General features: G+C 41.8%; 1 protein-coding gene and 1 long non-coding RNA gene across 5 annotated transcripts in view; one reads left to right on the top strand and one right to left on the bottom strand.

The window, feature by feature from the left end:
• Positions 1 to 21,385, bottom strand: part of LOC104593740 (Mitochondrial ATP synthase D chain-related protein) — a 45,812-nt gene extending 24,427 nt beyond the window's left edge. For 2 of the 4 annotated variants that reach the window (XM_010253710.2, XM_010253713.2), the window contains exons 1-6: positions 21,155 to 21,385; positions 16,478 to 16,540; positions 16,289 to 16,351; positions 10,096 to 10,158; positions 9,862 to 9,924; positions 697 to 756 (exon numbers count right to left, since the gene is read on the bottom strand). In XM_010253710.2, coding sequence (XP_010252012.1) covers positions 697 to 756; positions 9,862 to 9,924; positions 10,096 to 10,158; positions 16,289 to 16,351; positions 16,478 to 16,540; positions 21,155 to 21,385 — 543 coding nt within the window. The remainder of the gene's footprint in view (positions 1 to 696; positions 757 to 9,861; positions 9,925 to 10,095; positions 10,159 to 16,288; positions 16,352 to 16,477; positions 16,541 to 21,154) is intronic. The other 2 variants (XM_010253712.2, XM_010253714.2) reach the window with 1 other exon arrangement.
• LOC148791946 (uncharacterized) overlaps positions 1 to 22,105 on the top strand; it is a 40,863-nt gene extending 18,758 nt beyond the window's left edge. Inside the window, exons 2-3 of the long non-coding RNA XR_016076288.1 lie at positions 16,631 to 16,686; positions 16,798 to 22,105. This is a non-coding gene — a long non-coding RNA (uncharacterized LOC148791946). The remainder of the gene's footprint in view (positions 1 to 16,630; positions 16,687 to 16,797) is intronic.
• Positions 22,106 to 26,881: the final 4,776 nt, after the last annotated feature.

Here is a 26,881-nt window from a genome sequence, read left to right as displayed (position 1 = left end):
AACTCTTCCCAAACCAAAGTCCCAATTCAAATCCAAAGGTTAACAGGGGGATGAGGAGGTTTAAAATAGGTTACCTTTTATACACAGAGAGGAAGTAGAGGGGCAAAAAAAGATCCTTGAGAGGAGAGGCCCTTACCCAAGTATCCTCCCAAAACAACACCGAAACCCTTGAACAAACATCATACTTGACAAAATTGAGGAAAAGAGGAAGGGCACCATGAATTGCTTTCCACGGCGATGCCAATATAGTTCACAGGGAGAGGATAATGGTGATAACTTTCATAACAAGAGGATACAGTCAAAGTTGGGCATTGTAAAGGAGAAATATTAGAAGATACAAACTTTAACTCCTCAACCATGATGCCAAGGATTCTATTCCCTAGAACTAGTTCTTTTTAACATAATTCCAGACTATGAATGAAATAAGAACTAGGAGATTCCAAAGGAAGTGTGACACCAGAAGTAGATAAGGTGTGCAGTTATACTACATGTGCATTGTAATTTGTAAACTCTCTCAACAAATTGGTTGAGACCATTCAATTTACAAAGGCCAAACTGAGCATGCCATTAAACTGATCGACACTTGGAATTAGATGGAGTCAGCTTCACTGACTTGTTTGTAAATAGATTACTGTTTGAAAATCTACTTAATCTAATCAATTAGTTCGAGGAATCAAGCCATTGGAAGTTACTTACCTGGGTTTGTAGCTCTATATTATCCTCATTTAACTTAGCAACCATTTCCTTTGTTGAATTCTGCAAAAACATAGAAGAAATGTGAGGTTCATAATCTTAATTTCTCTTGGTAGGCAATCACAATTTACTATTAGGGCTATTCACGGGTCGGGTTGGGTTGGTTTACTGGCGTTTTTCCAACTGACCCGACCCGGTCGGTTTACCTAGAAATGAAACCGAAACCGACCCTATACTAAGTAAAACCGACTTGGTTGGTTTGAATCGGTTTGGGTCAGTTTTGTGAATAATTCTCTCGGTGTGAACGGTAAAGGATTCAAGTCTAAGAAGTGAAGGCTGGGTGCCTGGAAATTAAAAATGATTTGATGGATTAAAGCTAAAATTTGATATATAATATGTATATTTCCGAAATAAAGATGAAATATATATATATATATATATATATATATATATTTCCACAAATATATATCTGAAATATATATATATAATATCTGAAAAATATATATATATATATTAAAACTGAAATATATCAGATGTATATAATATATCTTAAATATTATATATATAATATATCTAAGTCGGTTCGGGTCGGGTCGGTTCGGTTTCGGTTTTCACACATGAAAACTGAAACTGAACCGAATCATCGGTTTATGTTTTTTTGTAACCCGAAACTGACCGGTGTGAAGAAAAACCAACCAACTCAGGTTGGATCAGACCGGGTTGGTCGGTTTGGTCAGTTTGGGTCTTGTTATGAACAGTCGTATTTACTATAATACACAAACCCCAAACTATAATACACAGACCCCTCCCTTTCAACTAGTGCTATGCATCTTCATTCTTCTTGATGTAAAAAGATTTTTATTTATTTAATTTTTTATCAGAAACAGTAACTTCCATTAGACAGATTAAGAGAATACACTGTCACCACCCAGTTAAGGGTGTTTATGCCAAGAAAAGTACTTTCTGATTACGGAACAGCCCAAAATAAGTTTTCCCTGAAAGTTCCTTGCTTAGCAAGGGTGTCGGCTAGTCCATTTGCTGACCTCCTTGTCCACTTGAACAGTGCCCCAACCTCCCTTGTTAAGCAGTTTATTTCCCTCATGAATTGTTGATGTACCAAAGCCCCCAAGTTATGTGACTGCAACCATCCAATTAATAGTTTAGAGTCCCCTTCTACCTCAATCTGGTGTAATCCCCATTGTTTAGCCAGCCTTAGACCTTGTAGCAAGGCCATAAATATCTGCTCTCAAAGAGTCTCCATCACCTATAGGACCTGAATACAGTGCAACCAGTCTGCCCTCCCTGTCTCTGAAGGCTCCTCACACCCCAGAGGGTTCAGGGTTTCCTAAGGAGCTCCCATCAAAGTTCAGCTTCACCCATTGATGGGCAGGAGGGATCCATTGCTCCTTTAACACAGACCTCAATGAAGAAGAGTTTGCCACGGTGTACCATCCTCTAAACAAATCATCAGCTGAATAATCTTTAAATATAAAAAGATTTTTATTAAAAATAAAGAAAAATGAGTTTTTTCTTCCTCCTTCCTTCCTCATCCCCCCTTCTCTTAAGGAGGCTTACACCTCTTACGTTCTGAACCGCGCCTCACACCTCTAGGTAGTGGAACACCTTGCATCACGCCTCCGTGTTTTAAAACATTGACATTGAAAACCCAAAACTTGCTATTGAACAAGACAAACTAGCAGGTTTTGGTTTGTGCCATTTATTAGTAAATATTTAGTTTTTTTCCTACTTTAGTTAGGACCTCAGGTACATCATTGGGCTGTCAAAGACTCAAAGTCAGCCCACTGGTCCAACCAAATGGCACAAACCCATATCATCAATCAAGGTGACCTTGGTTCTATTACCCAAAGTATGAAACATGGAGCAGAAAAAATAAAGGAACACCTATGACCTAAATGAAGATATAAATAAAAAAATAAAGCATATAAAGTTGAATAAAAATTAGAAAAAACAAGCATAGAAATAGAAATCCAGAGATGGAATTGCAACTTGGGCAAGGGTCAACCATAATTTAAGCAACCCAGACCAATAATAAGGTGGGGGATTAAGGCCTCAGGTGGAGGCAAAAAAAAGAACCCAATTGAATGATGTATTTAACTTCAGGGTTTTTGGCTTTAGTCATAAGAGTAGTGGCATGTTTTTGAGTTCAGCCCCTTTCAGCTGATTTCTACATGATCTACAAACCAATACTAACCTGATGAAACCTGATCCAACACTCTTTGTTTTGGACTTATCGGTTATTTACATAGAAACAGGCTGGTGTCGAGTTCACGGTTGTAAATAGTTTAGTTCCAAGGCCTACATTGGCCCCCCAACCCAACCTGCCTAATAGGGGCATATAGACACCTACTAAATTTTCTCAATGTTGAGTAGAGTACAAAGAGGAAAAGAACAATTGCTCACAACCTTTTCTAATGTAAACTAGTACACCAGTTTCAAACTTTTGCACCTAACCCTGTAAATCTGCATGTACAGATGCTAGAACGATTTAAGAAATCATGATTGTGAAATCCCTATTTGATTCTAGGTTAAAGTAGAGAAGAAGAAGAGGAGAAGAAGAAGAAGAGAAAGAAGAAGAGAATAAGAAGGGTTCGGCCAGATTAGGAAAAATCAGTCCACCTCTAGCCGACCCACTTGTATTTATCTCTAATAACATAGTTACAAGAAAGACCATATTGTCCTTCATAAGTGATGGGACACATAACTTATACTTAAACAAAATAGACCTTTCACTCTCAGATAGATAAACCCAAATGACCAAAATACCCCTGATTTGTGTATTCTAACACTCCCCCTCAAGCTGGAGAGTATATGTCATATAGTCCCAGCTTGTCACAAATATAATCTACTCTGCCCCGAGACAATCCCTTTGTAAAGAGATCTGCCCATTGATTTCTTGAGCTCACATGAGATGTGGTTATCACTCCACTTTTCAATTTCTCTCTCACGAAGTGACAATCGACCTCAATATGTTTGGTTCTTTCGTGGAAGACTGGGTTGGAAGAGATGTGAACAGCAACTTGGTTATCACAGTATAGTCTCATGGGTTTGTCAACTGAGAACCCCATCTCTTGTAGCAAGTTCTTCAACCATACTAGTTCACATGTGGTATGAGCCATAGCTCTGTACTCGGCTTCTGCACTACTCCTTGCCACCACTGTTTGTTTCTTGCTCTTCCAAGTTACAAGATTGCCACCAAGGAAGGTACAATACCCTGTAGTTGATCTCCTGTCTAATATAGAACCAGCCCAATCAGCATCTGTATACCCTACTATTTCAAGAGTCCCTCCACTTCGGTATAGCAAACCACGACCTGGAGCACCCTTCAGGTACCTAACAATCCTTAGAGCAGCTTCCCAATGAGGAATCCGAGGATGTTGCATAAACTGACTCACCATACTCACAGCAAATGATATATCTGGTCGGGTAATAGTCAGATAATTCAACTTTCCCACCAACCTCCTGTATCTTCCAGGATCATCAAACTCTTCACCTGCATCAACACTCAATGACATTAAGTTCCATAGGAGTCTCTGCTGGTTTAGCACCTAACAGTCTTGTTTCTTCAAGTAGGTCAAGAACATATTTTCTTTGACATAAGTTAATTTCATGCCTTGACCTTGCAACTTCTATTCCCAGGAAGTATTTCAGCTTACCCAAATCTTTCGTATTGAAGTGGTCCTGTAGGAATTGCTTCAGCCTGTCAATCCCGTTACTGTCACTCCCAGTTATGAAAATATCATCCACATACACCACTAGCAAGATTTTCCCATCTTTTGAGTCATGGTTGAACACAGAATGGTCTACCTGACACTGTTTCATCCCAAATTCTTTCACTACTTCACTGAACCTCCCAAACCATGCACGTGGAGATTGTTTCGGTTCATAAATTGCCTTTTTGAGTCTACAAACCTTACCATCCTCCCCCTGAGCAACAAACCCTGGCGGTTGCTCCATATACACTTCCTCAATGAGATCACCATGTAGGAAAGCATTTTTTATGTCCAGTTGCACAAGAGGCCAATCATACATAGCAGCTATTGAAATCAACACCCGAATTGAACCAATTTTAGCCACAGGAGAAAATGTCTCCATATAGTCCACACCATACAGTTGAGAATAGCCCTTGGCCACTAACCTGGCCTTCAATCGCTACACACTGCCATCTGGAAGATACTTCACTGTGTAGACCCACTTACACCCAACAGCATGCTTACCAGGAGGAAGAGCAGTAAGTTCCCACGTGTGATTGTGTTGTAGAGCAGAGAGTTCATCTTCCATGGCTTGTCGCCACCCTGGGAGGTAAGGGCTTCCCGGACAGTCTTGAGAATAGAAACAGATGATAGCAATGATATAAAGTTGCGATGAGAAGCAGAAAGGTGAGCAGCTGAAACATAGTGTGAAATAGGATGAGAAGTACAAGTGTGTTTACCTTTCCGCAGGGCAATAGGAAGATCAAGGTCTAAGGGAGAAGAAGCAATGACAGGATCTGTCGACGAGGGCTGAATTGGAGGAGGGGCCGGCGCTCTTCTGTGAGTATACACCTGTTTGATTGGTGGCCTCTCAGTAGTAACTGGCATGGGAGGTGAATCTGCAACTGGAATGGGAACCACGAGAAGGGGATCCGCAACAGGGACAGGAAGAAGAACTACGAAGGAAGGAGAAGAAACCACAGTATCCGAGAAAAAAGGAACTGATTCAAAGAATGTGACATCGGAACACACAAATGACTTATGGAAGTTAGGGTTATAGCACTTATACCCTTTCTGAGTCCTTGAGTATCCAAGGAAGATACACTTAGTAACTCGTGCATCTAACTTGTCTAAACCGGGCCCCAAGTTTTGAACAAAACAAACACATCCAAAGACTCTTGGGGTGAGAGGAAACGGAGACAAAGTGGGAAACAACACCGAGAAGGGGGATTGACTTCCAAGGATGGACATGGGCATCCGATTGATGAGAAAACAAGATGTGAGGACAGCATCACTCCAAAAATGTTTTGGGACATTCATATTAAGCATCAAAGACCGAGATGTTTCAAGGAGATGTCGATTTTTCCGTTCAGCCACACCATTTTGTTGTGGGGTGTATGCACAAGAAGTTTGATGAATTATCCCATGGTGCTCTAAGTATTGCTGAAATGGTATTGAGATGTACTCTTTGGCATTATCGGAGCGAAGAATTTTAATATGAACACCAAATTGGGTACGTATTTCAGCATAAAATTTTTGAAAAATAGAAAACACTTCACTGCAATCTTTCATAAGATAAATCCATGTCATCCTTGAAAAGTCATCAACAAAAATTACAAAATACTTATAGTCATTGTATGACATCACTTTGATCGGACCCCAGACATCAGAATGAACTAAAGAAAAAGGACTCGAGACACGACTATCAACTCTTGGACTAAAAGAGACTCTATGATGTTTCCCAAGCTGACGTGACTCACAATCCAAAGATGAAAGATGACACAAGGAAGGAACCATCAACTTCAGAGCCTTGAGAGAAGGATGACCAAGTCTGCAGTGCCATTGAATTGGTTATGGAACCATCAACTTCAGAGCCTGGAGGACCACCACCATCAAGGTAATACAATCCACCTGCCTCATGCCCTCCACCAATCTTCATCCCCGTTTTGAGATCCTGAAACACACAAGAAGAGGGATAAAAAGTTATGGAACGATTAAGTGACTTGGTTAATCTACTAACAGACATAAGGTTAAAGGGTAACTTGGGAACATATAAAACAGATGATAAAGACAAGGGAGAGATCAACATCACCAACACCACAGATGGGAGATGTAGAACCATTAGCAAGAGTAACTGTTTGAGATGTGGAGGACCGAGAAAGAGAAGAAAATACATTAGGAGTCCCAGACATATGGTCCAAGGCTCCAGAGTCAATAATCCAGGGTGAAGGCTTGGAAGCCAAATAAGCCATACCAGAATGGGCAAGGGTAGTTGTGTTTTGCTGAGATGTCTGAAGGAACTGCTCATATACTGCACAAGGTACACTCACCATCTCCTTCCCAGAAGCACCAGTAGACGTGGAGGGAATCGGGTCAGTTTGCTGACTTTTAGTAATTGTACCACTACCCTTAGTCATAGCATGGTTAGCCCAAGTGTTGGGTGGACCATGTAAATCATAGTAGAAATTAACCGTGTGCCCCTCTAATCCACAGTGTGTACACTTCCTAGGGGCATAACTTCTTCCTTTACCACGACCTCCCCCTGAGTCCTGACCTCCACTCCGGCCACCAGCACGGTTAAACATGGGACCACCACGGTTACCTGGAAGTCCACGACCACCACCACCACCTCTATTTCCACAGCCTCCCCCTCTAGTCACCACAAAACCAGATCTGTCTGAGAGAGAAGAATGCTCTATAGACTCAATAGATGTCCTCCTGAGACGGGCAAAAACTTCTTCAAGTGAGGGAAGAGCAGACCCCCCCAATATTTGTGCACGGACAAGCTCATATTCAGCCTTCAAACCCACCAGAAACCTTGTCACATCAAGTTGCTCACGTTGTTGTTGCTGAATCTGAACATTCTGTGTCAGAGGATGATACACATTGAGCTCATTTCGGATATTCCTCAGACTTGCATAGTGTTCCTCCAAACTTTGACTGCCTTGCTTCAGATTAAAATACTCTTGGTACAACTGATACACCCTAGTTGTATTGTCTTGTCCAGAGTACAGTTTCTTAGCATGATCCCATATTTCTTTAATTGTATCTAGGAACATAAAGTTCACGTTAATTTTTTGTTCCATGCTATTCCACAGCCATGTCATTATTTGTGCATCTTCCTATTCCCAGTCACTAAACCCCAAAGAATCAGAGGAGGGTTTCTTCTCTCTCACATGTTTTACTTTTTTCTTGGCCTTTAAAAACACCTCCACAGATTTTGCCCACAACACATAATTCTCACCATTCAACCTAATAGATGTCATTTGAACATTTAGGTAATCTGGAGAAATCATAACACCTGTTTTATTGTCATTCTCATCTCCAATCGATGCCATCTTAACTAATTCACCTTCAAATATTCAGCACAACTTCACACACTTCACAAAACTTATCTCACTCTCAGCACCACCAAATTCTTCAAATACACATTGCACATCAAATACAAAAACTGAAATCACTCGGTCACTAAATCAAACACATGTACTGCACACTGCAGAACCATTCACACACCAAATACAAGGGCTGAAGTCACTCAGCCATTAAACCAAACACAGAAATCAGTATAAACACCACCACAAAGACACAAGGTTTCACTTTCAACTATTCAGAATCACCCACACACCATTCAACACAGTACAACCACCACCACACCACTGCTGTCGTGAACTTCAGCAGTCAAAAAACTCTACTTTCAGCACACATATGAGGTAAAAACAGTGAAGAACAAGGCTGATATGCATACTAATCACTTCAAACCTCCACAACAAAATATTTTGAACCAAAACACAGCATTTACAGTCCACTATTTGGGCAAAAAACAGAACTGCTCATACCTGTCCACAAACAGCCCTCTTCGTATCACAGAATAGAGGGCATCTAATACACAACCTCAACAACCACCACCACAGTAACTGGAGGCATACTCACCTCCAAAACCACAAAACGACCACTCCTTTTTGGCCTCTTGTTGAGCTTTCACTCAGGCTAGAAGAAAATCGAAGAAAGCTGAAATAGTTGGTGGCGAACCCAGGAAGAAGACAAACAGTGAGGAAAGAAAAAAAGGGAAAAGAGAACTAGGTTTTATTGCTCTGATACCATGAAAAATCCCTATTTGATTCTAGGTTAAAGTAGAGAAGAAGAAGAGGAGAAGAAGAAGAAGAGAAGCGTTCGGCCAGATTAGGAAAAATCAGTCCACCTCTAGCCGACTCACTTGTATTTATCTCCAATAACATAGTTACAAGAAAGACCATATTGTCCCTCATAAGTGATGGGACACATAACTTAAACTTAAACAAAATAGACCTTTCACTCTCAGATGGATAAACCCAAATGACCAAAATACCCCTGATTTGTGTATTCTAACAATGATAATATTGCAAGTTTCAGAATAACCACATACTATCTGGTAAGAGAACTACCAGCTACTCAGGCCTTATCCATCATAAAGCTCTTAAATGGTAAGAGCATAAAAAAAAATAATGAACAGAGGTTTTGTGCAATGGGTATTCTATTTTGTCCTTCTGTGATTCAAAGGCTCCATGATGAACACTCCCATCATTATAGCATTGTTCATCTCATAAAATTCTGATGGCTGTGACAATAGAAACCCCAGAAAATCAGGTATAGGAGGGGTCATTCAGAATCATCTTGGCAAGATATTGACTGTCTTCTCCAGTCTTGCTGGCAAAGGAAACTCTATTCTGCCAGAAAATCATGCACTACTTTCAAGGCTGAGACTGGTAGACTGTTGGGATACAGACTAGAAAGGGTTTCTCAAGTTGACATCGTGTGCATGAGAGAAACCAAGTCAGGTCCAAGGATTGACTACAGAGGCTAGGTCCTACCTGGCATCTAGCATCAACACTTGATTTAGGTGGGTACATTGCTATCCCGAACTCCTAATTGATTGTCTTACTAGGGAAAGAGATGATAGAATTGATTTGTAGTGAGACCTGACACTGCAATGAGATAGCCATTCCTGTCTAGCTCTGTTTTTCTTTCTTCATATATTTCTCTTCTATTTTCAAAATTAATAAAATCCCTTTGATCTGTAACTTATAAAAATATCTTAAAAATGTTCAAAGATGAGTAGATTTACTTGAGAACAAGATAAATAGCATGTAAGATTCAGAAAGAGACGTATTAAATACATAGAGAAAATTGACTTACTGACATGACAAATATTCATTTTTCCTTTTAAACAAAGAAAATCAATTATATAGATAACAAATCAGAAATGTCCAAACAAGATAAACATGACAAGACAATTTAGGAAAAACAAAACCACTTTGCTAAAGCACAAAACGTCCATTCCCCAAGCTATGTGAAAATTGTCCACAATATTTATTATCAACTGAATCATGACCAAGTAAAATACTCGCGTTCACCAGTGAGCTGCCATTTTTTGAAATGCCCCCCAAGGCACAGAAACAATACACATTAAACAAGCTGTTACCTCCTTTAGGATCAAAGAGTCTTTCTCACTCTTTAAACGCTTAATTGTATCCTCAAAGCTGGCCTGTAGAGAATAGTGAATTAGTTAGTTTTGTGATGAAAAGCATCATGTATATGTCTTTACAAGAATATGCACCAATACACACATTAATTCATAAAAACAAAACATAGCAAGAGTCAATATTCCTCTACCAGTACTTATTATCAATTTCAACAAAGCAGGGAGAAAGCTTACCCCTTTTAGAATCAAGAATGATTTCTCATCTAATAACTGTTTGATTTTCCCCTCGAAACTGACCTGAACATCATTAAATTTTCAACACAAATAGAAGCACATTATAAGAATATTAAAGTTCAATTTGCAAACACAGCAAGCACATTAGAAAAGAAATGAGTTGCAATCTAAAAAGCAAATGCTCCATGCCTCTTATAAAATGTAGAGAACACTGATGCGGGCCCCACTGCAGTGGTCCCCACTGTGTTCGTAGGACAGCAGTGTAGTTATTTGTTTCAGTTATAACAGTGTTAGTTTGAGTCAATTTGTTAATTCAGTTGTTATTTATTTCAGCTTTTATTTACTTTATTTATTATGCAAGTACTAAGGGCAGATGTGTCCTTTCCATTATGTACTAAACATAACCTATAAATATTAAGAGAGTGGCGGCTGCAGATCAGTTTAGAATCTGTCCCTCCTTTCAACAACTTGTGCTCTCTTGTTTCTCTTCTATTCTCTCTCCTTTCTCTCACTTTTCTTCTGTTTTGCAAACCTAAAACCTATTAGGATTCAAGACTGATTACAGTCTTGATCTTCTACTTGGTATCAGAGCCTATCTAGGGCTTCTCATGTGTGTCTAGTCCAGCCAACCACATGAGGACTAGCTAGGGCTGGAAGCTTTGAAGAAGTTTTCGGTGGCTGAATCTTGGAGATTACTAGAAGAGGTTCGCAGCAGTTGAAGACTTGCCGCGGCTTGCAGAGAGTTGGTAATCAGGAAGAGGCAGCGAAGGTTAGGGTTCAGGTAACCCTAGAAGACAGTAAACCGAAGTACATAAGTAAGTTTTTTTTACTGAGTTTCAGAGACTGCAATCAGTCAAGATAGGTTGGACCTATCTAGAAAGAGGGGCCGAACTGTGTTCAAGTTTGTTTCTAGGGTTTGGCTTGCCGAACTGTGTTTAAGTTTGTTTCTAGGGTTTGACTGTTGGGCCGAACCCCCCTCTTTAAAGGTGATTAATTTTTAGGGTTTCATATTGCCCTACGACAAGTCCCACTTGTGCAGACTGCTTGGAGAGTGCAGCTGAGCACTTACTTCAGACCTACAGTTGAAACCCTAATTTTGCTCTCGCAGCAGTGGGCCCCACAGTAGTGATTTCAGAAAATAGCATCTCAGATTGATAGGCTGCCTGGTACTGTGCATGCCGATTGATTTCAGATCAGATTTGAGTTGATTTCTTGCATATACTGTGATAGGCGATTGATTTCAGATCAGATTTGGGTTGGTTTCAGATCGGATCAGATCAGATTTGTGTTGGTTTCGGATCAGATTCCAGACTTGCTTGTTTGACTCTGTTTTCTGGTATAGTGGCTCTAACAGTTTGTAGCCACTGAATCTTGATCAAAGATGGAGTTTAAGGGTCAGGGAGAAAGTAGTTTTGGAAACCACAGTTATGGTAGTGTATCTGAAACCGGGTTTCAGATTACAACTATGAGATTTGATGGGTCAAATTATTTGGAGTGGGCTCAATCAGCCATGATGGCTATTGGAGGAAGGGGAAAACTGGGTTACCTCTTGGGAAATGTGAAAGAACCTTCCAAGGAGGACCCAACATACACCAAGTGGGTTCAAGAGAACTATTTGGTTATGGCATGGCTGTGTAATTCTATGCAGCCACATATCAGCCAGAATTACTTGTGGGCAAAGACAGCCAAAGAGATATGGGATGTTGTGAAAGAAACCTATTCCCAACCCCTTAATGTTGCCAGAGCCTATGAACTGAAGTGTGAGGTGAACAGCCTTAAACAAGGAGAGAAGCCAGTTTCTGTCTACTTCTCTACCTTGTAATCCTTGTGGCATGAGATTGACCATCTAGAGACCCTTGAGTGGGAGAATCCCAAAGATGCACAGACTCACAGAAAGCAAGTCGAGACGAATAGGGTATTTGAGTTTCTGGCTGGTTTGAATTCAGAATATGACATTGTGCGACAACAGATATTGACAAGAGATAGTGTGACCCTTTCTCAAGCATACTCCCTGGTGCATAGTGAAGAGACCAGGAGGAAAGTCATGATGCAGCCTCAGCCCTCTTTCCTAACCTTGACAGCTATTAAACATAAGCCAGGGGGTGACTCAGAAAGGGGCCGGAAGAAGGAAGATAAACAGGATCTGGTATGTGAACATTGCAAGAAACCCAAGCACACAAAAGATACTTGTTGGAAGCTACATCCTCACTTGGTCCCAGCAAAACTAAGAAATAAGAAGGGTAATGCTCATATGGCAGTGAACACTGATTCAACATCCTCATCAGGCACATCCCTAGAGACTTTAGCTACTGTTCGGGCTGCCCTCATACAGTTGGAAAAGGAAGTTGGGAGTTCAGCTCAGCCATCTCAGTCACCATCAGCTCCTGCCACATCTGCATTTGCACATTCAGGTACTCGAGCCTCAGTTTACCATGCTTCAGCTCCAGGTAATACTGATCACTGTTGGGTAATAGATTCAGGTGCATCTGACCATATGACTAGCTTGCCATCTTTGTTCACTTCCTATCACTTGTCCTCTGGCCGAGATAGAGTATCCATTGTTGATGGCTCTCTTGTTCCCATTTCGGGCAATGGGGACATCAAGCTATCGGATACTATCTCTTTATCTTCTGTCTTGCATGTTCCTAAGCTTGATACTAACCTGCTTTCAGTTAGTAGTATTATCAAACACATGAACTGTTCAGTAACCTTTTTCCCTGACCGATGTGTTTTTCAGGATTTGGAGACGAGGAAGGTGATTGGGACTGGCCGTGAGACGAACGGGATCTATCTGCTTGGAGAGAGTTCTCGTCGGGAGGAGTCATTGGATAAGAAGTCTTTTGTTTCCCAGTCTGTGAGTTCGGTTATGCCAAGCATAACCGATTAGGTCATTTGTCTTTTAAGTCTTTGAAGAGTCTGTTTCCTGCTTTATTTGAGTCTGTTGAGTTATCAAAGTTGAGGTGTGAGAGTTGTGAGTTTGCCAAACATTGTAGAACCTCTTATTCTTTAAGTAATAAAAGGAGTAATTCCACTTTTGATATTGTGCATACTGATGTTTGGGGGCCATATCATATCTCTTCTATGGGTGGGTACAGATATTTTCTACTATTTGTTGATGACCATACCCGTTTTTCTTGGGTCTATCTTATGCGTTCTCGGGATGAGGTTCCTGCTCTTACCCAAAACTTCCATCAGATGGTTCTCACTCAGTTTGGGACCAAAATCAAAGTCCTTAGATCTAACAATGCAAAGGAATACTTTGCTCAGCCATTGACCTCCTACCTTCTTAGCCATGGAGTTATTCATCAGAGCACTTGCCCTTATACACCACAGCAGAACGGCGTTGCCAAAAGGAAGAATAGGCATATCTTGGAGGTGGCTAGAAGCATTATGTTTACCTCCAATGTACCTATTCGCTTCTGGGGTGATGCTATCCTCACGGCAGTTTATCTCATTAATCGAGTTCCTTCCCGGGTCCTTGATATGAGAACCCCCTTTTCCCTTCTATACCCAGACGAGGAGTTGTTCATTGTTCCCCTTAAAACCTTTGGTTGTACCTGTTTCGTTCAACTTCTCGGGCCTCATCATTCCAAGTTCGAACCTAAGGCCTCCAAATGCATTTTCCTTGGTTATGCACAAACTCAAAAGGGTTATTGCTACTATGATCCGGTTTCAGGGAAACGTTTTGTCTCCATGGATGTCACCTTCTTTGAGGAAACACCCTATTATCCTAGGGTTTCTCCTCAGGGGGAGAGTTGTGAGAGTGGGGTTGCTTTGAGTTTCTTTCCTCAGGGGGAGAGCAGTGAGAGTGGAAGTGGGGCTGGTAGAAGTGGGGCTGTTCCTTTACCTATTCCATTGGGTAATGAAGGTTGTAGTGGTGAGGGTGGTCAGAGGGAGCCGGAGTTGAGAGTCTATCACAGGCGATGCAGGCAGGTTGATCCTAGTCTTCGGCAGTCCCGGCCAGCTCCAGTTCCTTCTGCGGCTCCAGATCCAGAGCCTACTGAGATACCTCTCACTGTTGCCACTTCCCCTCCTGTGGATGACCTTGATCTCCCTATTGCCATTCGCAAAGGGAAACGACATTGCACCACTTCTACAGCTCACAGCATCTCACAGTTCTTATCCTATGATCGTCTGTCACCATCTTACCGGTCCTATCTCACTTCCATTGCCGATGTCACTATTCCAAGAACAGTGCAAGAAGCCTTATCAGTTCCAAAATGGAAAGATGCAATGCAAGTCGAAATGGATGCCCTGTTGAAGAATAATACTTGGGCACTGGTTGACCCACCAAAAGGAAAGAAACCAGTGGGATGTAGATGGGTGTTCACTGTGAAGCATAATGCTGATGGCTCTATTGAAAGTACAAAGCCCGGCTGGTTGCAAAGGGATTCACTCAGACTTATGGTATAGACTACTTGGAGACCTTTGCCCCAGTAGCCAAGATGACCACCATCCGAGTTCTGTTATCCCTTGCAGCAAATCATTCTTGGCCCCTGTTTCAGATGGATGTTAAAAATGCCTTTCTGAATGGAGACTTACAAGAAGAGGTTTACATGCAGTTGCCTCCTGGATTCTATGATACAGAGACAGGTAAGAAGGTTTGCCGACTGAACAAGGCATTGTATGGTTTGAAGCAGTCACCTAGAGCCTGGTTTGATAGGTTCAGATTATCCCTTGGAAAGTTTGGTTATGTACAGGCCCAGTCAGATCATACACTATTCATCAAGAGGATGGAGTCCTCTCTGACACTACTAGCAGTATATGTTGATGATGTTGTGGTGACAGGAAATGACAGTCATGAGATTGAGTCCCTCAAACAGCTCCTTCATCAAGAGTTTGAGGTGAAAGACCTTGGTGCACTACGGTACTTTTTGGGTATTGAGGTTGCTAAATCCAAGCAGGGGATTTTTATCTCTCAGAGAAAATATGTTCTAGATCTGTTAGCGGAAACTGGAAAGTTGGGTGTTAAGCCGGCTGATACACCCATCGAACAAAATCACAAAATTAGTGCAGAAGGTGGGGAGCCTCTTGAAGACAAAGTTATGTTCCAACGGTTGGTTGGAAAGCTTCTATATCTCTGCCTCACTCGGCCGGATATCAGCTATGCAATTAGTGTTGTTAGCCAGTACATGCACTCCCCTAGAACTTCTCATCTTCTTGCGGCAGAGAGAATATTAGCATACTTGAAGAGATGCCCGGGTAGAGGTATATTGCTCAAGAACAATAATCACATGAGGGTGGAAGTCTATACAGATGCCGATTGGGCTGGAAGTGTTGATGACAGAAGGTCTACCTCTAGATATTGTGCCCTGGTGGGAGGTAACCTTGTCTCTTGGAGGAGTAAGAAGCAGAGTGTTGTTTCCCGCTCCAGTGCTGAAGCGGAATACAGGTCAATGGCTAATGGAGTGGCTGAAATCTTATGGCTGAGGTCACTACTTGAAGAGTTGGGTATTGACTATGAAAAGCCCTTAATGTTGTATTGTGATAATCAGGCAGCTATTAATATAGCCCACAACCCAGTGCAGCATGACAGAACTAAACATATCGAAGTTGATCGACATTTTGTGCGAGAAAGGGTCACATCACAAGAAGTGTGTCTTCCGTACATCACATCTAATATGCAGCTCGCGGATATCCTCACCAAGGCTGTACCAAGGAAGAAGTTAGAGACAGACCTATCTAAGTTGGGAATGATAGATATCTACTCCCAACTTGAGGGGGAGTGTAGAGAACACTGATGTGGGCCCCACTGCAGTGGTCCCCACTGTGTTCGTAGGACAGCAGTGTAGTTATTTGTTTCAGTTATAGCAGTGTCAGTTTGAGTCAATTTGTTAATTCAGTTGTTATTTATTTCAGCTTTTATTTACTTTATTTATTATGTAAGTACTAAGGGCAGATGTGTCCTTTCCATTATGTACTAAACATAACCTATAAATATTAAGAGAGTGGCGGCTGCAGATCAGTTTAGAATCTGTCCCTCCTTTCAACAACTTGTGTTCTCTTGTTTCTCTTCTATTCTCTCTCCTTTCTCTCACTTTTCTTCTGTTTTGCAAACCTAAAACCTATTAGGATTCAAGACTGATTACAGTCTTGATCTTCTACTTAAAACATGCACGGTAACTAGTCCAATGCAAACACAAACCATGATCCAGATAAAAGCAAAATGCAACTTAAAAATGACAGCAATTACCTCCTTTTGGAGCCAAGAATCCTTTTCACTCTGTAAGCACATTATCTTATTCTCTAGAACAACCTGTAGACAATCCAGATATCCAACTTTAAAAAAGAAGATGAAGAAGATGAAAACCCTACCTTTTTATTTGGATCCTCAGCTGAAAATACAAGTCTACCTTATTTTGTACGAAATCTAGAATTTTACCTCTCTCTGGATAAAGAAATCCTTTTCGATTTGTAATTGCCTGACTTTCTCTTCCAATCTAACCTGTAAACCACATCACTCAGTTAATTTCAAGTTGCATAATGACTACAATAAGTTTTTACATGTGTTCTTATCTTTAATTTGATTCTATAGGCTCCATTTGCTCTCAAGACATGGTTTTTAAATGTGGTAAATAAACCAAGATTAAGGTATGTAATTTCAGTTTCAAGGGAAATTTCAATCCTTCAAAAATGGGAAAGTTTGTATAAAATTTTAAAATGATTTACAATTCTTCTATTAACAAAATGAAGGTTTGTTAGGTGATGCCGAGGTCGGTAAAAGAGCTGTTGTGTTGCTGGCAGCTTATGGGTTTGAGCAAGAAAAAGAAGACTGTCTGGAAGATGGTTCCAATTGCTGTAATTTGGTCCATCTGGACCAAGAGGAATAGAAGGATTTTCAGTAACAAGTTTCTAAGTCCGGAAGGGTTAATTCAGAAGTCAGTGGGCAAGCTGATATCTTGGTTGTCTGTGGCTGCAGATTTTAGAAACTGTAATGTGTCAGATGTATTTTTTTCTAGCTCTTGATGGATAGTGTATTTGCTGATTTGATCAGTCAGCCTGTTCCGGGACTGATCTCAGCCTCCTGTGTGTAATTCCTTATCAATAAATATTGCTTTACCTTTTCCAAAAAAAAATATGATGAGTATGACAAGTATAACAAATAAATATAGGAATAGAGTGACATATGAGATCAACGTCAACACAAATACAGTCTTGGCCGTAAAATCTCTCATTTTTATCAAAACCCTGTAAGTTTATAATGTAAATATTCAGTTATTTGTGATACTTCCCTAAAACATTAGCATATGTAATATTTTGGTAAAATTATTGCCAATATGTAATTGAGAGTTCCTTAGTAGATAATCCGGTACCCCCCCCCCTAAATGGAAGCTTTGTGGGAAATATTAGTGAATATATGAAGAAATTGCGAACCATAGGGAAGCCTTATTTTTTCTTATTTTGATAAATAATAGAATTGATTGTATTAGCACCAAGCAAAGTAGCAAACTCTCCTCACTACCTAGAATCCTGAATGGCAAGCCAAATATAAAAAGCCACCTTTGGCTACAAAAGCAAACTTGAAGAGAAATTACAAGTTCATTCCCAGAATAGGCAATCCCCAAACAAGGCTTTCCCTTAGGGCCCCTGCTTTTGCTAAGGTATCATCCAACACATTCAAAGTCCTAGGCACCCATTTGAATCAGTTATTCAAATTGCTGCCTAAAGCTTGTGCCTGAATCACTAGGGGAATTTCCTTGCCTCCCTCCAAGAGATTATTGTTTGGCAGTCCACATCCACCACCATAGCAGTCCACCCCTTCCTTGCTATCAGCTTTAGACCCTGGATTAAAGCTAGGCCTAAGAAGCTAAGAAGTATATTGCTGTTATGATCTCTTACTGCTCCTCCAATTCCTGATGCTCCGGATTTGCCAAGGAAGCACCCATCAAAATTGGATTTCAATCTTCCCCAATCAGGAGCTCTCCGTTCCACATTTCTTTGTTGAAATCTAGCTTCACAACCATTCACAATTCACCATCCTCTAAGGAGATCATTCATGGTAATCCCTATCATCATCACCAAGGCCCAATGTGCTATTCTTACCATCATGAGATCTGTCAACAAACTAATACTAAATGTTTTATCATCGAAGATTCTTGCATTCCTCTCCCCCAACAAGCCCCATAAAACAATTGCCCTTGTGCATTGTCATAATATTCTTTGCCTACTTATATGACAAGAAATTATGCTTGTAGCAAAAAGGTCCATGAGATTGGATGGAACAACTAAACTACTCCCAAAGAGAAGGAAAAAATACTTCCATACTTCAGTAGTAACTAGACAAATTAAGAGAAGATGGCTGGTGTTTTCTCCACTCCTCAAACAAAGAAATCACACATGAGAGGAGAGACAGCTAGCTTTTAGTTTCTTCTGGAGTCTCTCACAAGTGTTAATGGACAAATTGGCTACTTCACAACGGAAGACCTTCACCTCTGGAGGAGCCTGTACAACAAAGGCTCTGATAGAGAAAGAGTTTGTCACAGTTGATTGGTAAAGAGTATTAAAAAGGATGCACACAAAAAACTGCCATTAAAATTTGGGATCTAGACCCTCTAATCTGCCCCATAAGAGTATAAAGAAACCTCTTTTATTTCTTCTAGAAGAGTAATAAACTCAACAATTTCTAAATTTCTCAAACCCCTCCTCATTCCCAGATTCCATCCATCCTACTATTTGGTAATGTTGTTCATTCACCTATCCTATTAAATTATCTTCTTAAAAAGGAATTGAAATTATAAAATCATTATTTTTTGTGTGAGAACTAAGAATTTAGGACCCTAACATGGACTTGTTTGGGCTTGCCTTGAGGGGCATGGCACAAACGCAGCTCGTAGAATCAGGAATGTAATATGTTTTACATCACATTAGCTACTTTAAGTGATGCAATTGAAGAAAAAAAGAGATTGTGGGTTTTACATGCTTGAAAATGTTTTATATGTTTGATTTTATTTTTAAATTCACATTTGAATATGCTTTACATGTTATGTTTATGTATTTTAATTTTAGATAATAGGTTTTTTAAAACATTTGTTTTAAAATTTATTATATTTTTTTATTAATATTATGTTTAATATTTTTATTTTTTGTCATTTTTTTATTTTTCCGACTTTTTTTATTTTTTAGCATTTTTTCTTTTTTTCGCCTTGCTTCAAAAAGGTGCGCACCTCGCCTTGCGCCTCGGGCGCAAATTGACCCCTGCACCTTTTTTGCGCCTTGTACTTTTAAAACACTGGATTTCAAGTTAGAGAACCGGCTCTAATAAACTGGTTAAGGCAGGGGAAGAAGTACCTTGGAAACTTAGTTTCTAGTGAGACAAGCTAGAGCTCTGGCCACCACCTTGAATGCATTATTCAGGTAGACACCTAGATCAATCAATAACCTAGCTGGCTGCTTAGCTAAATCAGGAGTCGCATGGGAAAATCTTGTGTGGGGAATACTTGGGCAGGGTGTAGACTAAAGAAGGTTAGTCAGCAATGTTGCTGCTTTTCTTTGCACCTAGTTATACTAAATTTTGGAAGGGTCATGACTCCCTTTATAGCAATAAAGCATCTTCTACTGTCTTATCAGAAAAGGTCCTGGATAACCAGGAATAGCATTGGGTAATGGCCACTAATAGAACTGAATTGTATAAAGACCAGATAAAACCATTCAAACTGTCCAATTTTTCTTTAGAATTAAAGAATCATCTGGTTCTAAGAAAACCCATCTGGTTCTATGCAAAGGTGGAAAACATAAAAGATTTATTTCCTTTCTTGTTTTCATACTTATATGTTTTGATGTAATTTCTATGAATCATCTAAGTACAACAAACAAAAATAAATCATTTGAAGTACTTGGGTTTTAATGCCTTTCTGTGAATGAATAGGAAAAGTAAAAATTAAAAATAGGGGTTTGAGTCTTCTATCACCGGATCTAAAACCAAATAGCTGGATACTTCTGCAAGCATGTATATAGAAAGAATAAGGAAAGGAGAAAGAGGCTAGGGGAATTTTCATCATAGATCTGGAGAGATTTCATCAACCATGGCAGACACAGAGAGGGATATGCCATCTGCACTGACGCATAATATATCTGGAGAGCACTTTCCATCTCTTTAGGTCAACTTTAAAGAGAGGTTGACTTTATAAGTGTTTCCATCATAGGTCAACCCCCATAATATTTAGATCGTGCAGGTATAATGTTTCCTTCATAAGTATTTTCTTTATAATAGTATAGCATTTTTTACTGGTCTCTTTAAATGTGATCAACTAGGTAGGCAGTACAGATATAAACATTTTAATGGGGGAAAATAAGTAGTTATGTCCATTTTTATACTTTGATATAAATGCATACAACCTATTCTGGATTAATGCCAGAGCATATAGTACTAAAAATTAGGGCTATCAATCCCTGTGTGTATGAAGAACCAAGGTTCAAAATATCGACACAGGCCAATATGCCAGTAGGACATAGGGCGTATCGGCCTGTATCGAGACTCATTTGTCCCTTTTTTTAGGTTTTTTTTTTGTTCAATCTGGTTTCAAAGTCATGTGGAATTAAATAATTTTATTTTGTTTTCAACTTAACTACACAGACTAATAGTATGCTCTAAAGTGGAAATATTTCCCGGTTGTTATTGTTAATTAAATAAAGAGATGAGGTAAAGTCAGGATTTCAAGACAATGTAGTCATTTCTGATTTTTCTTAACCTTAAATAAATACATTTCAGGTGATAACTGTGTGAGTTCAAATTCTATCAGCAAACAGACTATAAACAATCGTGTCTATTAAGAGCCTGAGAAAATTTATCCAGTAAGGATCTTCCAATGGAAATGAGTTTTTGTATGCTAGATTTTCTAACTTGACTGAGGAAATGAGTACATAAAATCAGCACAAAAATTTATATTTTCAAGTTCCCAAAATCAGTCAGAAGTCCAGTTGCATTGATGATAAATGTACATAAGCAACTAAGTGCAATTGCTCTAAAATACATTACAATAGGATCACCCAATTTGAGGCAAACATAATTTCTCCCAGCTGACAAGATGAATGAATCACAATGTTCAAAACAAAAACTTACGCCTTCTGGAGCATTGCTTTGATGTCTGTCCAGATTTACATCTTTCTCCATCATTCCAGATGTCTGATCATCTTCACTCCCTGATATTGGCAGACAATGACTCTGCTCAACGGGTGTGACATGATTATTTTCCAAAGAAGCTGTTTCTCTACTGGAGGCCACATCATCGGTTGTTTTATTTTGCTTGCTTTTCTTTTTCTTATTTTTCTTCTTCTTCTTCTCTTCGTCCATTTTTCAAGCTCGAATAATTGAAAATTGATTAAACCAAACGGGTGCCTTATTTTCAGCAAAGTATTGTATAACGACTGGTTCCTGCCACCACAATAAACAGTTATGTTGAAGATCCTTTCCTTATTCTTCGCCTATTGAAATATTAAGTGATTGCTTCTAGAAACAATCTCCAAAAGCAAGGATCTTAATATATAATCCAAACGAAAGAACGTCAAGCCAAAAAGAATAATAATATCAACAATTCTTGTGGATTTGTCAAATAAAAACAAACAAATCTTATCCAGCTTAATAACTTGTTGGACTATCGAATTTTTCAAATAAAAGTCGAAGCAGATTCCTAACCAATCTAACATCAGATAGAATGTTAACTATATCAAAGTGAAGTTCATAATTCCATATGCATTTCTACTTATGGAAACAATATCCACGCTTAGAATATAGGAAAAAAAAAAGCACCAAATGCAGTGAAAGCTGGGCCTGGGAAAATATGGTTCCTCAGATCCGAAGCGAACCATCAAATTTGAAACCATTCGAGTTCAGTTTCCATGAAATTACACGGACGAGGAAAAGAATAAATAAGACGAATGAATCAAATCAAAGACATACCGACAAATGAAATTACAACGCTAGGCAGTCCAATTCAGCACTGAGTTCGAATAAATCTGGAATATTTTGTGTTCGAAGCGCAACTCTAAAAGGAAGAGAGCAAATGAATAAAGAGATGGAAATTTCAGGGAAAAAATGGAAATAAATATGAGCATATATAAATAATAAATGATAATACGGCAGGAGAGGAAGAGCTTAATTAAGACGCTGGAATAGTATTTTAGGAGAGATTCGACACACACCACCCGATCGGAATACCATGGTTGGTGAGCAGCAGGATTCAGAGGGTCCCAGATTCCCCGCCATCTCGCTCAGCTGTAAAGCTTCAAACCTCCTTTTACTAGAAGGGCCCCGTGCGATACACGGAGTGGTGTTAAAAAGATAATCATGATTCATGAGTGATTAAGGGTGTTTACGGTTTGGTTCGAGGCGGTTTAAAGTAATTCGGATCAAACCGGTAAATTACGGTTCAAGAATTTTTTTTTAATCAAATCAAATCATTTTATTACAGTTTGATATGGCTTTTAATACTGTTTAGACCATTCTAGGGTTTAAGTCAATTAGAATTAGGGATATTATATAAAACTCACCATAACTTTGTAAAACCTCCAGATAGCCTCCTATCAATGAGTTTTATTGTCGAAAGCTCAATTTCCGTCCGTCAGGGTGCAAATAAATTTGAAGTGATGCAAAATTATGGTAGTGCAAATTTTGATTTATTTTTGTTCCAAATTTTACTTTATGTTGCTTGGTTGTAATACAAATGGAGTAAAATAAGAAGTGAAATAAAATACAAATTGAAATTTAACCAGAATTTATGGTCTTTTCAATTGCACTCCTATGCATTTGTACTAGTGCAAATAAGATTGCACTGCAACCAAATGCAGCTTTAGATTTACGTATCACTGTTAGTAAGCATTTAAGTATTTTATATGACTACACTATCTCTAAAATGACTAGTCAATCTTATTAAATATTTTTATGATAAAATAACCCTTGATTATTCATATATAATAATTATGCATATGTACTTTGAATATAAACGGGTTGGGTGTTGGCGTGAAAGACTAGGCCTGACTCTAAAATTTCCAGGCCTACCATGGGCCCAAACCCAAGTTAGGGGTAACTTTGTTATAAAAAATATTTAATAAATTTGATTGGCCATTTTCAAGGCAGTTTGGCTATGCAAAATGCTTAAATGGACATTTTCTATTAATGGTCACTAACAATTATTTAACGGAAATCTTAATGAAATGTGAGTTTGTGACAATAAAACTCATTAATATGGGGCTCTCTAGAGGTTTTGAAAAGTCATGATGAATTTTAGAAAATATCTCTTAAAATTATTATGATAGTAATGTGCATAATGTCTGATGTAACCGTTTTTGGTCACGTACCATTTTTTGTGATGTATAAATTTTTTGGCTAAGTACCTCGTTGTTTGACCCGGTGGTGACGTGCCTTGGTGATGAGCTACTTGGTGACGAACTGCTTGGTGGCGAACTGCCCGGTGGAGAGCTCCCTGGTGGAAAGCTACTTAGTGACGAACTGCCTGGTGGTTCTCCCTGGTGGCGAACTGCTTGGGGGCGAACTGCCTGGTGGCGAACTCCCTGGTGGCGAACTGCCTGGGGGCGAACTGCCTGGTGGCGAACTCCCTGGAGGCGAACTGCCTGGTGGCGAACTGCCTGGGGGCGAACTGCTTGTGGCGAATTGCCTGGGGGCGAACTGCCTGGTGGCGAACTGCCTGGTGGCGAACTCCCTGGTGGCGAACTGCCTGGTGGCGAACTGCCTGGTGGCGAGCTGCCAGGTGGAGAACTGTCTGGTGGCAAACTGTCAGGTGGTGAACTCCTTGGTGGTGAACTGCTAGGTGGTGAACTCCCTGGTGGTGAACTCCCTAGTGGCGAACTGCTGGATGGCGAACTGTCTGGTGGCGAACTGCCTGATGGCAAACTGCCTGGGGGCGAACTACCTGGTGGCGAACTGCCTGGTGGTGCTCCCTGGTGGCGAAATGCTTGGGGGCGAATTGCCTGGTGGCGAACTGCCTGGAGGTGAACTGCCTGGTGGCGAACTGCCTGGTGGTGCTCCCTGGTGGCGAACTGCTTGGGGGCGAACTGCCTGGTGGCGAACTCCCTGGTGGCGAACTACCTAGTGGTGCTCCCTAGTGGCGAACTGCATGGGGGCGAACTGCATGGGGGCGAACTCCCTGGTGGCGAACTACCTGGGGGCGAACTGCCTGGTGGCGAACTCCCTGGTGAAGAACTGCCTGGGGGCGAACTGCCTGGTGGCGAACTCCCTGGTGGCGAACTACCTGGGGGCGAAATCCCTGGTGAAGAACTGCCTGGGGGCGAACTGCCTAGTGGCGAACTGCCTAGAGGCGAACTACCTGGTGGCGAAATGCCTGGGGGCGAACTGCCTGGTGGCGAACTCCCTGGTGGCGAACTGCCTGGTGGCGAGCTGCCTGGTGGCGAACTCCCTGGTGGCGAGCTGCCTGGTGGCGAACTCCCTGGTGGCGAACTGCCTGGTGGTGAGCTGCCTGGTGGCGAACTGCCTGGTGGCAAACTGCCTGGTGGCGAACTGTCAGGTGGTGAACTCCCTGGTGGTGAACTCCCTGGTGGTGAACTCCCTGGTGGTGAACTCCCTGGTGGTGAACTGCCTGCTGGCAAACTGCGTGGTGGCGAGCTGCCTGGCGGCAAACTGCCTGGTGGCGAGCTGCCTGGTGGCGAACTTCCTGGTGGCAAATTGCCTGGTGGCGAACTGCTAGGTGGTGAACTCCTTGGTGGTGAACTGCCAGGTGGTGAACTCCCTAGTGGTGAACTCCCTGGTGGCGAACTGCCTGATGGCAAACTGCCCGGTGGCGAGCTGCCTCGTGGCGAACTGCCTGGTGGACTCGTCACTTGACTTGCTCCTAGGCGGCTTGCAACTCTGAGGATGGTGGAGCTCCCTGGTGCAGCGCAACCCGACTACCCTCCGCGTGAGGTGATTTTCTCTCCTTTGTAGGCGGCGGGAGCTGAGGGACCTGCGAGAACTGAATCAGAGGACCCGAGGGTATTTTCCCGGCGGGGACTCTCCGATGCCTAAGTTAGCATTCTGATTACAGAGGGCTTGGAGAGAAATGAGAGAGCTAGAGATTGGGGGTTACCATCCTTTTTCCTCCCCTTTGGCTTTGGGGTCGGAGTCCAAATATAGTGGTGCCCTCGCGGGTTAGGTGGGTGAAAAGCCTTCAAACGGTAAGACGTCATATCCCGTCAGAAACCGGGGTACGGTGATGAACTCCTCGAGGTTGTCAGGCTGGCGCTTGTGTCAGGCGGCTAGGTTGTCAGGTCGGCGCCTGTGTCAGCCTGATCGGCCTGTGTCTGTCGGTGGGTCGGTGTCCGGGCCAGGTTGCTAGGTCGGCGCCTGTGTCCGGGCCAGGTTGTCAGGTCGGCGCCTGTGTCAGTCGGTGGGCCGGTGTCCGGGCCAGGTTGCCAGGCTGGCGCCTGTGTTTGTTGGTGGGTCGGTGTCCGGGCCAGGTTGCCAGGTCGGCGCCTGTGTCCGGGCCAGGTTGCCAGGTCGGTGCCTGTGGCAGGCTAATCCGGCTAGGTCGCGCACAGGCCGCCCCAGGTCACGCATAGGCCGCGCGCAAGCCGCTCCAGGTCGCGTGCAGGCCGCACCAGGTCACGCGCAGGCCGCCCGTAGGCCGCGTGCAGGTTGCACCAGGCCAGCCAGAACGGTGCCCGGGGGGGACACCAACTTGGTAAGTTGTTGCCTGGGTGTTTGCCTAGTTGTCACGAGGTGCCACGTGTCGCAATTTCACTGGAGGGCCAAATCTGCCCTCATCAATTGCCCCCCACTCCCGAGCTGAGAGTAACTCAGCGAAGGGAGTAGATTTCTTTTGGCCCATAAGTTGACGAGCTAGTAAGTTTTGATCCAATTCCTTAGGCTTTGGGAGCTGCCTGTATGTGGCGAGCTGCCAGTAAGATGAGGGGTCTCTGCCAGTTCAGTAGTGTAGCCCTTAGGCTCTGGGGCAACTTATAGTTCACTTTTGCTGATTTTGTTCCTGCTGAGGAAGCGACTGGATATTTAGCAATAGTGTGGCCCGCAGGCTTTGGGAGTGACTCGTAGTCTACTCTTCTTTGACTTTTGCTCGTGCCGGAGAGGCGACTGGGCCTTAAGCAGTAATGTGGCCCGTAGGCTTTGGGAGTGACTCGTAGTCTACTCTTTTTTTACTTTCCCGTGCCGGAGAGGCGATCGGGTCTTAAGCAGTAATGTGGCCCGTAGGCTTTTGGGAGTGACTCGTAGTCTACTCTTTATTGACTTTTGCCCGTGCCGGAGAGGCGATCGGGTCTTAAGCAGTAATGTGGCCCGTAGGCTTTTGGGAGTGACTCGTAGTCTACTCTTTTTTGACTTTGCCCGTGCCGGAGAGGCGACCGGGTCTTAAGCAGTAATGTGGCCCGTAGGCTTTTTGGGAGTGACTCGTAGTCTACTCTTTTTTGACTTTGCCCGTGCCGGAGAGGCGACCGGGTCTTAAGCAGTAATGTGGCCCGTAGGCTTTGCCTGTGAGGTGTCGAGCTATGATTGTGTTGCATCAGCTTCGTAATGCCGGTCACCCACTCCTACAAGAAGCTACTAGGAGCTCGACCTTCGGGGGCAGCACTACTAACTTTAGGTCGCCAGCTCACAAGGGAGCCTTTGAAGGCTCGACCGGTAAGGGCGCCTATGTAGTCTGTTGACCGTCAACTCTCGCGGAAGCCACGAAGAGCTCATCTTTGTAGGGGGGACCTTGCGGAGAGGACTGAAGAGGCATTATCTGAATTGAAAGTAAGGTTGGTAGAGCTACTTAGTCTGTTAGCTCCATGCATAGTTTTTGAGTTCATAAAAATGTAAACTATAAAGTGATAGCTTCAAAAAAGT

Source organism: Nelumbo nucifera, chromosome 5 (genome assembly GCF_055504915.1).
Source record: "Nelumbo nucifera cultivar China Antique chromosome 5, China Antique-T2T, whole genome shotgun sequence".
Lineage (NCBI taxonomy): Eukaryota > Viridiplantae > Streptophyta > Magnoliopsida > Proteales > Nelumbonaceae > Nelumbo > Nelumbo nucifera.
This window is presented reverse-complemented; position numbering and strand designations above follow the sequence as displayed.